At 39.0% G+C, this 15,984-nt stretch overlaps 1 protein-coding gene across 1 annotated transcript; it reads left to right on the top strand.

Moving 5' to 3' along the window:
• The first annotated feature begins 4,702 nt into the window (after nucleotides 1-4,702).
• Nucleotides 4,703-6,508, top strand: LOC147631172 (uncharacterized). Its single transcript, XM_086809058.1, has one exon. It carries the CDS (start codon nucleotides 5,128-5,130, stop codon nucleotides 5,968-5,970), a length of 843 nt encoding a protein of 280 aa, XP_086665184.1. The 5' UTR covers nucleotides 4,703-5,127; the 3' UTR covers nucleotides 5,971-6,508.
• The last annotated feature ends 9,476 nt before the right edge of the window (nucleotides 6,509-15,984 follow it).

The following is a 15,984-nucleotide window of genomic DNA, read 5'->3' as shown; positions in this document are numbered from 1 at the left end:
TTACAGGATTACATTACTCTTTATAACATACTTATGACTTAAAGCATTTGTTTTTTAAACAAGTGTTTAAAAACAAATGCTTTATGACTTACAGGATTACATTACTCTTTATAACATACTTATATGTGAAAAAGATGCTTAATTTAGAATGCCTTTTTTAAACAAGTGTTTAAATGCTCCATTAGTTCTAGAATTGTTGCAACATTTGGCTACAATTTTTGAAGTTATGAAATTTATGTAAATCCAGGAGCCCTTTAAGTAGAATGACATTTATGGAGCCATGGAAATCTTGAGAGGTGTGTAATAAGGCTTTGAATAGATTTGGATTCTAAATGGGAACTTTTTTGTGTGAAATGATTAATGAAACCATAAAACTTCTAAATGCATTGATGTAGGAGGTCTATTGAAAAACACCACATGTAACTTCCAAAGCCACCCAATTGGGTGTAGTAGTCCTGTCAAAAGCCCTAACCCTAACTCAGTCGAGGTATAAAAAGCTCCCTTTATTTTTCCCTTCACTGTTCGCTCTCTTAGATATCTCCCTCTCCCTAATCTACATTAACTTTTTACTTTATCATTCATCTAATATTCATTAGGTGTTCTCTAGTCTCCATTAGACATTTTGATCACTTTCACACCTATGTTAGGGTTTTCATGTGGATGGCTTCACATCAGCTCTTTAGCATGGACTCATGTGAGTCCATTGAATACCTCATAGCTACAATGCCTCGTGAGCTATCAATGATCCATGCGAGTGCGGGTGACACACCATATACCTTTGCTCATCATGGCGGGCTTAGAGACAATGTTGTCCTTCTTATATATCCTAGGTAGCATCATGTCTAGATAAGTGCCTATAGATGTAGCTTATCCACTAGTGTTTCATGCAGCTTGAACTACCATGAAATGGAAAATCTCCTTGGCATTGGGGATTCTATTTTAGATCTATTTAGAGATGTTGAGAGAGTCTATTCTGTGGTTGGGAATTTACTTTTTATTTCCAAGCGCTCCCACCTAGTTGTAACAGCACATATCTATAGCTGATTTTTGTAATCTTTTATGAGAGGATGCCACACCATTGCAATATATCCCTTATACTTTGTAAAGAAATTATATACAAAGTTTATATTGGGATTGGAGGTGGACTACAATACCCTTGGCAGTGGTGTGGGCAGGGGTTACTTAGGTTAGCAAGGTAGGCTATGACCTCCACCCCCCGGCCCTTTGAGTTGTTTTGCCTAACCTAACCTCTGTGCCATGTTAAAGTGTTGAGACTCTTGAATCTCAGTTTGGATCGATGTACAACTTATTGCCACAAAGAGCATCCACCAGCACATGCACCTAGGGTGGACTCTAAATGGAGGGAGTCTACTGTATCCTAGCAAGTCATACAAGCTCCTCGATAGTGAGATCGTTGTAGAGACAATGATCCCGATTGGTTAGATTTGGACAAAGATAGTGACTAAACCCAAAGTAGCTAGATTAGCATTTACTTGTTGTAGATGAGTTTTTTACTGTTGTATGGTGGTAAAGCCTATAGTAGCTGGGCTAGCACCCTTATGTTGTAGTCATTATATAAGTTTTTTAACAAAAAATCAGCATCCAGTTGTCAAGTAGCATTTACAGTCAAGCAGTTCTGATCTAGATCATGTCTATAATAGAGGTTCTACACAGAGAATCTAAGGGACACACCTCTTAGCCAATTCTCTAATCTTATGCCTCCCTCTGCTCTAATCCAATCAAATCCTACTGCAATGTGCTGTCTTTTTCTCTATAAACTTGAACAAAACTGCAAGTACACTAGCCTACAACTATAGATAGACCTGTAGGACACCACTCAACTGTAGTCTGCGCTCTCCACTTTCTCTTGTGGTAACACGAAACACTTCGCCCTGGAGAGTCTTCGACAAAAAACTCAAATCCTCTACTTGAACCCCGTCACACTGCCCTAATTTCTTTTGGAGCAATTGCGCCACTCAGTTTACTCGTTCTCCCATACAGTTTCTTCTTCCATTTTCGCACCTGCGCCTTTTCACTTGGCTGCCACGCGCATTTTAGCCACTCTGGATCTATCTCACACTATGATATGTACTCTTTATTTATCTATACATCGTGTTTGGGAGGGGCTCAAGATTTCCCTCACAACCTGCTATGCTTTTTTAGGTTTTTAGTAGTTTTAACATAAACAAAATGCAATGTGGTAAATTTTTTGCTAGTAAAATTAGAATTTTTTGGAGATTATACATAAAGATTCTTTTCTTCAAGAGATTTTGAATGATGTATAGTATGATAGGAAATTTTGCATTGTGGGTCATCTTTGGATTCAAAAATCATTATAAAAAGTCATGCTACCTAGCACCTATCTCGGACATAAAAAAGTGTAGCACGTTAACATGCTTCCACCCTTTAAAGCTAGTCAGTTTGAGAGTACTAGCTATTGATGTCATGTTTTACAAGTAATGGTTGAAATGGACATATGGACTTGTGTTTTGGCTTATTATTACTTTGCATGGAAATGATGTTTTCAATTCTATTAGGTTGTTTCAATAGTTATTTACATTAATTAGAAACAACAAAATCTAGATTTGTCTTATGGTTGGGATAATTTTTACTTTGTATATAGATGATTTTTTTATATTCGATTAGATTGGCTAATTAACAACCAATATTAAGTTTCTCTTTAAGCACTATCTACGTCCATATTTTCTTGGATAAATATATGAATTAACACGTGTTAAAAAAACCCAGCTCAAACTTTTTGGCTCGGATGTTTTAGCTTAGTAAATGTGCATATTCCAACAACCAATATTAGACTGGCTAATAACAACCAATATTAAGTTTTTCTTTAAGCACCATCTACGTCCATATTTTATTGGATAAATATATGAATTAACACGTGTTAAAAAAACCGAGCTCAAACTTTTTGGCTCGGATGTTTTAGCTTGGTAAATGTTCTAAATCAAGGAGATATCGATTTTCTAAATCAAGGAGAATAAAAAATCAAATTGTTCTTGATCCATTGGCTTTGGGGAGAATAGCTCCACAAAATATTAGCTGCCGCATCATGCCATGTGCCTTCCTTGGAGGCAAAGTGCTGGAAGGCAAATGCTATCATGTCCTCCTCCATGGATAGTCCAAGAAGTCCAAATAGGGAATGTGACCACCACAAGATCAACTTTTCCTACTTTCATACTCATAAATGTTTTAAAATTAATCTAAAAATTCTTATCAAGCCATTGTTGAATTGCATTTGTTCTACTCAACATTGAAAATAGCATTAAATAAAGAAAATATTGTCTTTAGGAGGTGTTTACATAGTGGAGGTGTTTACATAGTACAATAGGAATAGTTGTTTAATTAATATCTACCCCAGCATCAAAACAGGTTCAAAACAGGTCCATCATAGGTGGGGGAAAAATTAAACATGGAAATCTTGGGGGCTAACATTAGTCATCAGAAGTTTTCCAAAATTATAAGATAAGTATCTTTTTTAGTAGTGGTAGCTACTCGCTCTCTCTCTCTCTCTCTCTCTCTCTCACACACACACACACACACACACACACACACACACACACATGCACATAACACACAACACACACTCACTCACTCACTCACTTACTTAATAGGGAATCCTTCACCTCATCCTTTCTATCATTGTGAGTGCACCAATATATCTTTCCTTGTGAGGAGATGGTGAATCTCTTGTGCATAGGATTAATACGCAAGAAATGCACAAGCAATCAAAGGCCATAGAGCCAACAAGGATGAGGTTATGCTTGAAGATGGAGTAGTAGGACAAGAAACATGGAAGGGAGCATTTACAATAAGACAAGTGGGTGAGGCAAAGGGTGGGCAATGGAGATGAGCTGGTGGAGATGCATTGGGGTTAGGTGAAGAAGAGCAATGGATAAACTTGGCAAGATACTAAGGTTTACATAACGATATAAAACTTAGAAATGTAATAGGCCACATAATGACTTATATATCATCACAATCGTGTGATATATTGCATCACGATTTATAGGCATAAGAACTTTGAAGGGTGATGCTCCCATTGACATATTCATTGCTATATTTCATAAAATCATAATTTATGATTGTGGTTATTCAATAGCTTACATTATATGACATGAGCTAACTTCTTTGATTGTGTGTGTGTGTGTGTGTGTGTGTGTGAGAGAGAGAGAGAGAGAGAGAGAGAGAGAGAGAGATCTCCTAAAACTTGCATATAGTTTGTGCATTCTCGGTAACAATGAGTTTGCAAATTTTGGAGCTCACTAGGTAGCATTAAGTAACACGATCATTGAATTTACAAATAATCAATTAAACATCAAGTTTCAAAAAAGGAGAAGTATAGAAGCTTCATATAACAATAGCAAAGCATGTTGTGAGCAATTAAAAGAGAAATAAAGCACATGTTTAATAGGCTTTTATATTATATGGTCAATTGCACATGCACAAGAAAGCATGTGTGCATGCGAAGACAAATGAAAAACACACACACACGCACGCACGCACACACTCTCTCTCTCTCTCACAAAACACACGCACGCACACGCATATGCACATGCACATGCACATGCATACAAGTCAGGATGCAAGGATCAAGAATTCGAGTGCATCCCTTCGCTTTGACCATGTTATGTTATATGGATCATATGAGGTTCTGAGTTTGGGTGCAAAAGTCTCTCTTATACAAAGGGCGGCAGGGCACATTTTTCGTGCTAACCTAAGGTTGTACATTGTACAAGAGCTTTGTCTACAAAAAGACCGTGGCGGCATGGCCCATCATGCATGCACCGCCTTTCTTCTTCCAAACATGCCTTCTTGTAATAAGTTGTCAGTGCAGACAACAGCCCAATAAGGTAGCTTTTCTAGCTATCTCATGACTCTTATGATTCAAAAGGAGTTCCGCACAGTGCCCAAATGCGTTAAAAAGCTTAGCGCGAGAGTCACGAGTGCCCAAATGCTCATTCATGTGTAGACACCTCAGTCTGCGCAATTTCTGAGAGTGCCCCAATCTTAGCTTGAGCAAATTTAGAGTGCCCTTGATCAATCTTGATGGTGCCCATGTGATCTACCTTGAGCAATTTCCCCTCTTAATCCCTCAGCATAATAGCTGCCTACATGGACCAGTCCTCGAAGGGTAAGCTGAGGAGACTCTCTGCTTTTGCAAAGCGCATCCAAGCTCACGCCGCCATAGCCAGAACCTTGAGCCCCTTCTGTGCTCGCACCACAAAGTTGGATTCTGTGGCCTTGGAAGAGGGTAAAAGCCTCCTTGCCTTCTCCGGATTGCTCCATGGCTGCAAGTGTTCTTCCACAACAGCAATCAACGATGTCCATGTGCCCACAAATCTTCACTCTGCAGAAGAAATCAAAGCAGAATTATACAGGAGAAAGGGTAAGTTGAAGGGCAAAGGTGATCTTAAATCAGGTCAGGAGAAGGAAAAGCACATAGAATCAAATGGTTCTTTCAACAAAGAGTATGCTAGGGTTTCTGTCAAATCAGATTACACAATGAATTCTAGGGTTAGGGTTTTGATGGATGATAAAGAGGGCCTTGGGAAGCACAAATCAGAGAAGAAGGTAAGGACAGATTTCAGGGTTTTGGACAAACCAGGTTATTCTTGCAGCGAAGTGAAGTCTAGGGTTTTTGAGAAACAAGTTGATTCTTACAACAGCAAGAATTCTAGGGTTAGGGTTTGGATGGAAGAGAGTCTACCAGTGGTGAAGTACTCATATGAGCCATGTGTGGATTTCTATGAGTCCATGTTGGAGATGGTGATGGGGAGGGGTTTCAGAGACCTCAAAGAGATGGAGGACATGTTTGCTTGCTATATTGTGCTCAATTCTCCCCACCATCACCACCACATTGAGGAGGCCTTCACAAACCTGTTGACAGACCTCTACGAGAGCAAGGAACTCACATCTATTGGATTTGATGCCATCACAAGAAGGAATGCCCATTGATCCATCAACAAAGGAGAACCCGTGCATCTTCACAGTGGATTTAATGTAGAGCTTGAAATGTTATATATAGTGTAGAGTTTGACCTGCTAACTTATGGATACAGGAGGTGGGTGGGATCTATTTACATAGAGAATAAAAGTCTAGCCCTTTGTAGATGATGAGAGCTTGCCTGCCAATCACCATATTTGAGTCTTAAGGGTGAAATAAATCGATGTGGTTGATGGTTATTGCATGTTGATCCACACTAGGGAGATGAGTGATCATGTTCAACCTCGTGGGTTTTAACTATGATGGCAATTTGGAGGCATTGCATATATCTGAATACCTTAGATCATTAATGAAGGAACAGCTATATGCAGCAAATCTTCTTTTTAACTTTCACCTCCACCTCCACCTTCCAGAGGCTTTCATACATTCCAAGAATTCTCTTGATGCATTTAGTTGAATTTCATCTTTGAAGGAAGAGAGAGAGAGAGAAAGGAAGATGTTTTCCTTAATGTTGCTGCAAAATTTACCTTACTTTTTCTAATTTTGGATTTCTAAATACTCGTGTAGTATCTGTTAGGTTCTCTCTCTCCCTCTCTCTCTCTCTCTCCTCTCTCCACCAAAAAGCACCCAAGTCCCACTCGATTTGTTAGGGCATGCAAAAGAATGTATACTTACCAACCAGTGTACATACCATTACAATCCTATTATACTTACCAACCACTGTACATACCATTACACTCTAAGTGGTGGTTGTTTGGCCTCTCTTTGAAATCAACTATAATGTGATACAAGTGGGTGCCTTTGGCCATATGATTTTGTTTTGATCCCCTTTGCGTGAAACAAGTCCATACCATGGAGCTCTAAATGATGTGAGGATTGTTCTCAATGGCTCTTGGCACCTCAATAAAACCTTAGCATTTAAACCATCTTGTTTGTTGAAAATCTTGGTGAATTGCAAGGCTTTATTAGCACTTGTGGGTAGCTAGTTGACTAATGCATAATACCCGCCTTTGTCAAGATCATCACCACTAAGGTCCACCTACCTCAAAAACCACGAGCTCCACCCTCATGCCCACCAACATGTCTGCAAATAAGGGGCACTACGAGACATGACCTCTCCTTGATTTTTTGGGATTGTATCTAGGTGAAACAAGTCCATATTTACTTTTCAGCATTGGGCACCTACTTTGGGTCTTAGAGCCCAAGTTTCCAAATGGCAATTGAAACACATGTAACCCCTATATATAACGTAAGTGAATATAATGCTTTGCATGGTTGGAGATGTGTATTTATAATACTTTTTGCTTTAAGCATTTGGCTAATCTTTCAAGTGACAAAACATGAGCCCCTCTACACTTACACTTCAGAGAAGCATGGGTGATTGTCACCATCCTCACATGCGCATGCAAGGAGGAAGGGGGAAGACTTCGTTACTACTACTGTATGAATTCAATGCACCAATGTTGCTAGATTCACCATTACCATTGTACAATGAGACTTGCATTGCTTGATTTTCTAGAAATCAAGCGTGACCAACATGAGGCTCTAACATCATTTCAAGACTTTTCCTAATATGTGTGAACCAAGGGAAATTTGTTATCGTGGATTTGGCAAAGAATCCTTATAGTAATGCTGTTATTTTGACCTTTTATTGCCTTAAACCTCAACTTGCATATTTACGTGTTCAATGTCCATTAGTTTGAGGATTGTGATGATTGTTATTGCATAATCCTTTGGCACTTAGATGGCCCTCGTCGTGTCCTTTGGCATGTAGATGGTCATCAGGTTCTTGACAACTTGGATTAGTTCTTACATAGCTTTGTGAAGCTATTGCCTCAACCACTGCCTCATGCACCACAATTTGAGGTGGAAAGAAGAAGAACGTTGTTTTAATGTCGTAGGAACAATCCCAAGAGACCTAAGAAGATCTATCCGACAGGAGTGAGATTCGAACACAAGATGTGTTGAATAACAACTCCATGAGCTAACCGATCTACCACACATTGGGTGATAGAAAGGTTAGCCCATTTTGTTTATTTACTCACACACCCAGTGAAGAACGCTGTTTTAATGTCGTAGGAACAATCCCAAGAGACCTAAAAGATCTATCCGACATGAGTGAGGTGGAAAGAGCCTCTCCATGCGACCCAATCTCCTTAGCCACCACATCGACTTTAACTCCCAAGTCTCACCATTATTTACTTAATTTATTTGATTTGCAGGAGTTCCCACCTTCTCTTGGTCATCGTGAGATTACTTTCATGAGAAGGTGCATCTCAACATGAGTGTACCATCTTGGATTAAGGCCCTTGTTGAGGCACATCTCTTCATGGAGTTCATGTGAGGTGGGTCAATTCTTCCTACCTTAAAGTGATTTAGCATCACCACGTGATTTAGCATCACCACTCATGCCATAAAAAGCATACATATGGCTAATCATCTTTCTTTTGAGTAATACCACATCGTCGTGAATAAATTGAGAAAGTCAGGCTGAAATAATTTCATCCATTGTGGGTGTTAAGGTGACTCATAGACTGATTGTTTAAGTTCGAAATTATCTTTTAATGCATGACAGAGGTATTCACATCGTGATTAACTTATGGATTAGTTAACTTGTGGTTCTTACTTAATCAACTTTAGGGATGGTGCTAATCAACTTTGGTAAGTGAACAATGTAGATATGAAAGAACAGAGCTATTCATTAGCCCTTGGGTAACCAGAGTCGCATAAACAAGAAAAATTGGGTCTCCTGACAATGGGATTTGGCATGTTGAAACATTCTTACATGCACTTGAGATCCGAAAAAATACTCAGAGAGATGAAATTGATCTAGAGGATAGTGCATCAAACTTCATACTAGGAAAGTATTGGATTCGGTCCTTTTGCTAGACACACACTAAAGTGTGTTTACACGGAGAGGTCTGAATTCAAGGGAACAAGTAATGAAGAATCCATGGGGGACGCTTAAATTATTGATGAGCGAGTGGAGGAGAGGGTTGATATTCAAAATTTTTTTGAGCATTGGCAAAGGACTATTTAGATTACAGTCAGAGAGGCTCACTCAACCAACAAGGCTCACTCAACCAACAAGGGTCACACAATGTGTAATGTCCAAAGATTCTCAATGGGAAGAGGTGTTGCACAAGCACCACCTTACTTATAGACACGTACAAAGGGAAACCTTTACTCCTCCTAAAACGAGAAAATATCTTTCACTCCTAGGATTAAAAGGGATGTGGAAGGCATTTCAAGGACTAGAGAGCCCGTTTTCCCAATGAGTGAGGAAATGGAGGTAGAAATAAAATTCAAAGATGCCCAGAGGGAAATACAAACCTTGAATAAAAAGAAACAAGAACTACATGCGAGAAGGGCTGTAAAATAGAGAAATCTTGAAAGGATGCAGGATTTAGAGCCAAACATCGAGGAAAGGGATAGAATGGAGGTTGTGGCACAAGCCCAAGCTTTACTAGAAAGAATGTAACCCTTGGAGAATATTCACGGAAGATTCCAAGGGAGAATGGGAAATAGCTACCTTAGAAGATGAGGAAGAGCCTACGAAACAACTCTATGCAAAGGTGAACATCAATAAAATGATGATTAATCTTGATTTTCCCACTTACATGCAAGCAATGTTGTTATAAGGAACAAGTACGGGTTTCCATGGGAAAAGATACATTGATCATGGAAATCCCATGACCTTGGGCAGCGATGATTACCAACGAGAAAACAATGGTATATGATTGTAAATCCGGAGGATAAGGTCAATTTTACTCCACTTCAGAATGTATTTATGCCAAACTTTACAAGAAGCAGTGATAAATGGAGCCCAGTGGCACAACTCTACAATATCAAACAACAAGAGCATGAGTCTATGAGAGATTATGCCTCTCGTCTCAAATATGTCAACTCTCTGTGTAAGCTTTAGGATAGGCTAACTGATGAACATTTATATTTGTGCTTCCGGAAGGGGGAGTATAAGATCCAAGAATGTATAACTATTTGCTCTTATCAAGACCAAATACATTGGATGTGTGCTACAAGAAGGCCATTGAATTTGAAGATAACATGTTAGCATTACCGTAGTTTGAAGAAAATAGCCATTGAATTCGAAGATATCATATTGGCATTACCCTAGCTTGAAGAAAACAATAAGACTCCATCTTTGGCTAACACCACCCTAGGTGTCAAGTCATCATCACTCAAGACACTAGGGAAAGGCAAATAAAAAACATGATGGTTGATGAATTGACCTCGGCCATCCTTGAGAAGGTCAACTTAAAGGAGGTAAGGGAACCTCCAAATAATCACATCTCTACACAAGGAGAGAGCTATTATGGTGTGTTTGATATGTAGATTGAATCACACAAGTTTAGATTGCCCTCATCTATGACCCATACCACTACTGTATTATGCATATTGCATGCTTGGGGAACCACGATACATCCATGTGTAGATATGGCGCTCAATTGTGAGTGAAAGTACCAGTAGCTAGACCAATTCTAGTTTTACCATAACCACCAAAACATAAGGATAAAGTTTTGCATGGGGAATGGATAGGATACCTGACATACCCTTACCACTACACTGATCCTACCACCTCAACCACTTCCATCAAAGATAACACCAATCAACCATGTTTTAGTTGAACAACGAGTGGAGGAAAGTGAGTATCCTCATGAGTCAAAACTAAACCATGACTATTTTGAGGATCCATGATAGGATATTTGTTGAGAAGCATGGTGGATCTAGCTCTCCTAATGCCAAGACATCTACCTAATCATAAACTAATCTTACACTAATGATAACATTAATCTAAGGTGGATAGAAAGGAAGAAAACTCATCATGAGTGTGTGCTAATTAAGACACACTCAAGTACAATTATAGACACCAAGATGAATTAGCTTGGATACATAAAGAGACTTGAGATAAGTGCAAGTGATATATTTTCATTGCTTGAAATGGCTCCTTTTGATATGAGGAGGTACACCCTTGGGCTTGTACATCAATGTGGGATATATCCCTTTGCTCATGTGGCTTCATATTATGCTTTGCACTTTCTTAGCTCATCAACTCATTCCCTACCTCTTCCTTGTGCTCTTTGGCATCATATTTCTCAACACTCCCCCTTTGGTGCCAAATCTTTGGGCTACTCAAGGTGGTTGGATTTGAGTTTTTACAACATATTTTCACCCCCCCTTGATTGAGGCTTAGAGGTCATCTCTAGCAGTGAGTTCCCCCCCTTGATAGAGGTCATCTCTAGGAGTGAGTTCCCCCCCTTGCTAGAGACTTGACCTACCTTTGAGGTCTAGAGGTCTCTTCTAAGAGTAGGGTTACAACATGATTTTGTTTATTACTTTCTACATTCCCCTATGTACCATGTGCTACTTTGGCACTTCTCCCCCTTAATGCTACTTTGGCTCTTAGGTGGGATGAATTTACAACCTGGGTATGGGTACATCATAAGTCCTAGAGGCTAGATATAAGAACTTTTAGAAAGTAGGAATTTTTTACAACAAATTTTTGTTTAAGAGAAGGGCAGTGAGAAGATTTTCGACTGCGTGTTCATTTGGCCACTTACAACATATTTGAGAATTTTTTGATGATAGGATGATCAACGTTCTCGGCTTACATTGATTTTATGAAGCCCATGAAATTGTTTATTTTTGTTCGATGAGTTTGGTGTTGATCTTGCCAATGATTGCCATGAACATGTACAAAAGCTTTGTTTGATGGTGGCTACAATCATACCCCATGTGAACAGCCTCTTACAAAAGGTAAGGTTTATTAAGCCTTAGAAGCTTTTGTTTTCTTTTATATGTTATTATTATTATTATATTTTTTAAATAACACGACCTTATCCCCTTATCTGGAAGCGCTCTGCTCTCTTCTTTCTCGACCCTGCAGCACGACTCTCCCACAGGAATATAACACCATGCTCTGGAACGCTGTCATCTTGGGGCTGCTCTTCACAGTGGCTTTATTCCAATGGTGGCAAGATGGCCTTTGTGTTGCTGAATGCGGGCTGCACTAAGCAAGAGCTCTATTTCACTAATAGGCTAATGAAGGCTTAACACTCCTCAATAAAAGATGCTAATATAAATTTCAGAAAACTAAATAACTTGCTTAATGAAATCTAATAATTTTCTAAAAACTAGAGAGCCTTCCCATGGCTCTGATACCATGTTGAGAATCACGATGGATCTAGCTCTCCTAATGCCAAGACATCTACCTAATCATAAACTAATCTTACACTAATCTAAGGTGGATAGAAATGAAAAAAAATCATCATGAGTGTGCTAATTAAGATGCACTTAAATACAATTATAGACATCAAGATGAATTGGTTTGGATTCATAAAGAGACTTTGAATAAGTGCAAGTGATATATTTTCATTGCTTGAAATGACCTCCTTTTATATGAGAAGTACACACTTGGGCTTGTACATCAATGTGGGCTATATCGCTTTCTTCATGCTTTGCTTTGCACTTTCTTGGCTTATCAACTCACTCCCTACCTTTTTTTTTCTGTTCTTTGGCACCATATTTCTCAACAATATTGTGCCCAAGTTTTATATTATGCAAGAAGCTATGCCAGTGTCCAAGTTTTATGTTATGCAAGGAGCTATTCTAGTGCCAATATTTCAAACCTTTGTTTAATGGAAGGGGAGAGAAATGAATGTAACATCTCAGAGGGCCTGTTGTTTGCAATGTTATCACTATAAAGAATCCCATCGAGTAGTGGAGTACCCACTCAAAATGGTTGCTCGTTCTCAACAACAAGCTATAACAACTCCAACATTCATATGTGGGGTAGATAACCTCATCAAAAGGACTGTCCATAATACAAGTCAATACAAGTCAAGTGAAGAAACAACGACTTCTACCAATCTCAATACAAGCCTTTGCTTGATAAGTATACAACTAAGACAAATAATGGCCCCACTATTTATGTGTTAACCCAAGTCCAAGCCCATCAGTTGAATAAAGCTAAGGTGGATGTTCATCAGTTATACTGACTTCTGTCTCCTCTATAAACAAGTTGGAGAAAGTGACCGAAGATGGTAGGCAAGGGTGAATAACTCATCCTTATACAAGATAGTTGAGATGAAGGAACTATAGAGATAGGGTCAATAGTCCTGGATAAGGTCAACAGAATCCAACCAAGATAACATCTCGATATAGAAACCCCCTAAATAGACGACCCAAGGAAGGCTAGTGATCCCAAATGGCATTAGAGAATATCCCAATGCTGAAAAGAATATCGAAAAATTAGAAATTTCAAAGGCTTTAATTAGAGAATCCCAAGGAAAGTTTGAGCAAAGAATGAGGAGCAATATGGATATTGAAATAGTGAATCCCCATGAGGAGGTAACACAAAACAGAACATTGGATATTCCAAAGCTAATTCAAGAACAAGAAGAGGAGAAAGAACTTAGCTCCAATGAAGGGTCGGGAGATCATAAACAAGATGTTTGAAACATGGGATGGGGTTTATACACCTAGATCACAAAACAATATAGAATAGCTGGTGGTTGGGGAAAGTGAGGTAGCATGTGGACCCTGGGATGTAGCTAGTTTAATGTCATTTTTATGGTCAAGGTGAAAATGCCAATAGGATCCTTTCTTATTAGAAATCCTAATCTTTGGATGGATGTGATAGAATAGGTGGAGGGAATTTTAGAACCACATGCAAAACCAAGAAATGACCCTGAGGTTGATGCCTCACAACCTCTGAGAGAGGATATCAATTCTCATAGATTTATTTACATTCCAATCAATTAATAGGGACATTACTATGAAAATAATGACACAAATGCCCATTTCTATCTACCATAAAGGAAATGAGGCAACAATGCTCCTAGATGGTGGATATCAGACATTAGGCAAATTATTGTACCAAGTGGGTAGATACCATTCCAACATTATAAATTGTATATAGTGGATGATCAGACAACTGTTCACATCAAAGCACGATGTCAAAGGAGGTTCAGGAAGGCATTCGGACTCGAGGAGATCAAGAAAGTAGACTTAGCCAGACATGGGGAGGAGCCCAAACCAGTGTTCATTGTTTTATATCATAAAGCCTTGAAGGATGGAAGAAAAAGCAACATACCTGTAATTATTTCCTAACAAAAGATAAGGAAAAGAAAAAGGCTATGGTCGAGTTGAATCAAGGAGTAGGAAAGAGGGAGTGGGGGAGAAGAAATGTGTAAAGGGAAGAAACAAAAAGTAAGGTGGTGGAAATTGTTTGAATTATAGTTAAATCACCTTATTATCAGAAGTATAAGTAAACCTCTCAGTATTTTATTTGAGAAACTTTCCTTGGGGTGTCCAACTGAAGTGCTCACACAAAGCTGCCTATTGCATATCTGCAACCGCTGGGAGAAGCTTCACAAGAATGACAATGCAAGCTTGGAAGACCCACCCCTAAGAGTTGCTGACTGGGGACATAGCTCAGAGGACCTGGATGCTAGATGAGGATGATCCATAATAAAGGCAAAACTAGAGCTATAATTGACTATCATTAGCCTGTGCATTTCTCTAGATCATCAGCACATGCCAAACTTACACCTGATTGGTCCCACACCAAGCATGCCAAGGAGGAGCCATCAACTTCCAAAAAAACAAAGGAAAAGATAGGTGTTGATTGGGAATCCAGTTGCCTACACAACAGCCTTAAAGCGTAGTGTAATAGAGAGTAAAGCTTAGAGTATTCTATATAGTAGAGAATTAGTTGCACTGTAGTCACCTTATACATGAGCACATAGTAGTCTAAAATATACATTGAAAAACCAGTCTGAAATATGCAATGTCATTGTAAATATACATTGCTGAAATATACATTGAAAACAATTCTGACTGTCAGCCTCTATTGTTCTATGTCTGTAATGTTGCTGTTGGTCATGTGAGTGCATTCTGTTACTTTCTTGACCCCGTCTTGTTAGTGCTCATGCATTGATTGTTAAGCATTGATAGCCCATGTTGACGTGTAACCCTCAACTGTCTTGCCATATAGACCCCCTCCACTTTTTGGAAATTTTGATGGGGAGTAGTAGTCGATGCACTTAGTAAATCAGGAAAGAATTGGATAAGGTAATGAAGAGTCACAAAAACAGAAGTTGTCAATGGAGTCTGTAAACTCAGTGCTAACAATGTGGAGGATGATTGGCAGAATCAACTACATGTGCCGACAAAGTTCAAGAGGAACAGCAGTAGTAAGCCTTGGATGGTGAGCCAGAAGAACTAATGGCAACCATCAAGAAAGCATACTTCCCAAGGTTCAAGGGCAAGAAGGCTCAAGACCCTGATGTGCATATCATGAAGTTTGAGAATGCATGGAGAGACATGGGCATCAGAGGAAACAATGTTGATCAAAAGAAAAGGGAGTGGGTCTCAAATAAGATTTGGTGACACTTTGACAGAGTGGTGCTACTCAGAATGCAGGTTAGGAGTATCTTAAGAGTACATTTATAAAAAGATTTAGAAAAGTAAAGATCATAGGTCAACTAACTGATCTGACGAGCTCTATGACATAGAAAGGCATGGATGCTGATGCCTATGCTATGGAGTTTAGATTGCTCACAAAATAGATTAGATGCTGCCAATAGATCATCAGATGAAACGATGGGAGAATGGTTCATAAAAGGGTTGGACAATGAATTTGACAAAGAGGATGAGTGAGAGTAAGAAGGATTCTGATGACGAGTTAGACACATAGACAAAGGGGAAGAAGGAAGGCAAGAAAGAGACACTGGCAAGCAAAAAGCCCTTATTCTAGAAGATGTAGGACCTAGCAGCTAGACTGTCCAAGCTTGCTAGTGATAATGCCAAGACCTCCAAAGCCTTTGACAAGTCTAAATATCATAAGGGAGTTATTGGACTGAATGCAAGTTTCTACCCATCTATCAGACTTTCACTCACATAACTAACAATTGCAGAGATACAATGGAAGAGACAAAAATGATGCTGTTGATTTAATAATTCGTCTGCCCAACTAGTTCAAGCCCACAACTAGCAAGAGGAAAA

This window comes from Cibotium barometz, chromosome 15 (assembly GCF_041138505.1).
Source record: "Cibotium barometz isolate CiBa-2024 chromosome 15, ASM4113850v1, whole genome shotgun sequence".
NCBI lineage: Eukaryota > Viridiplantae > Streptophyta > Polypodiopsida > Cyatheales > Cibotiaceae > Cibotium > Cibotium barometz.
The sequence above is the reverse complement of the archived record's forward strand: the minus strand, read 5'-3'. Positions and strand labels throughout refer to the sequence as shown.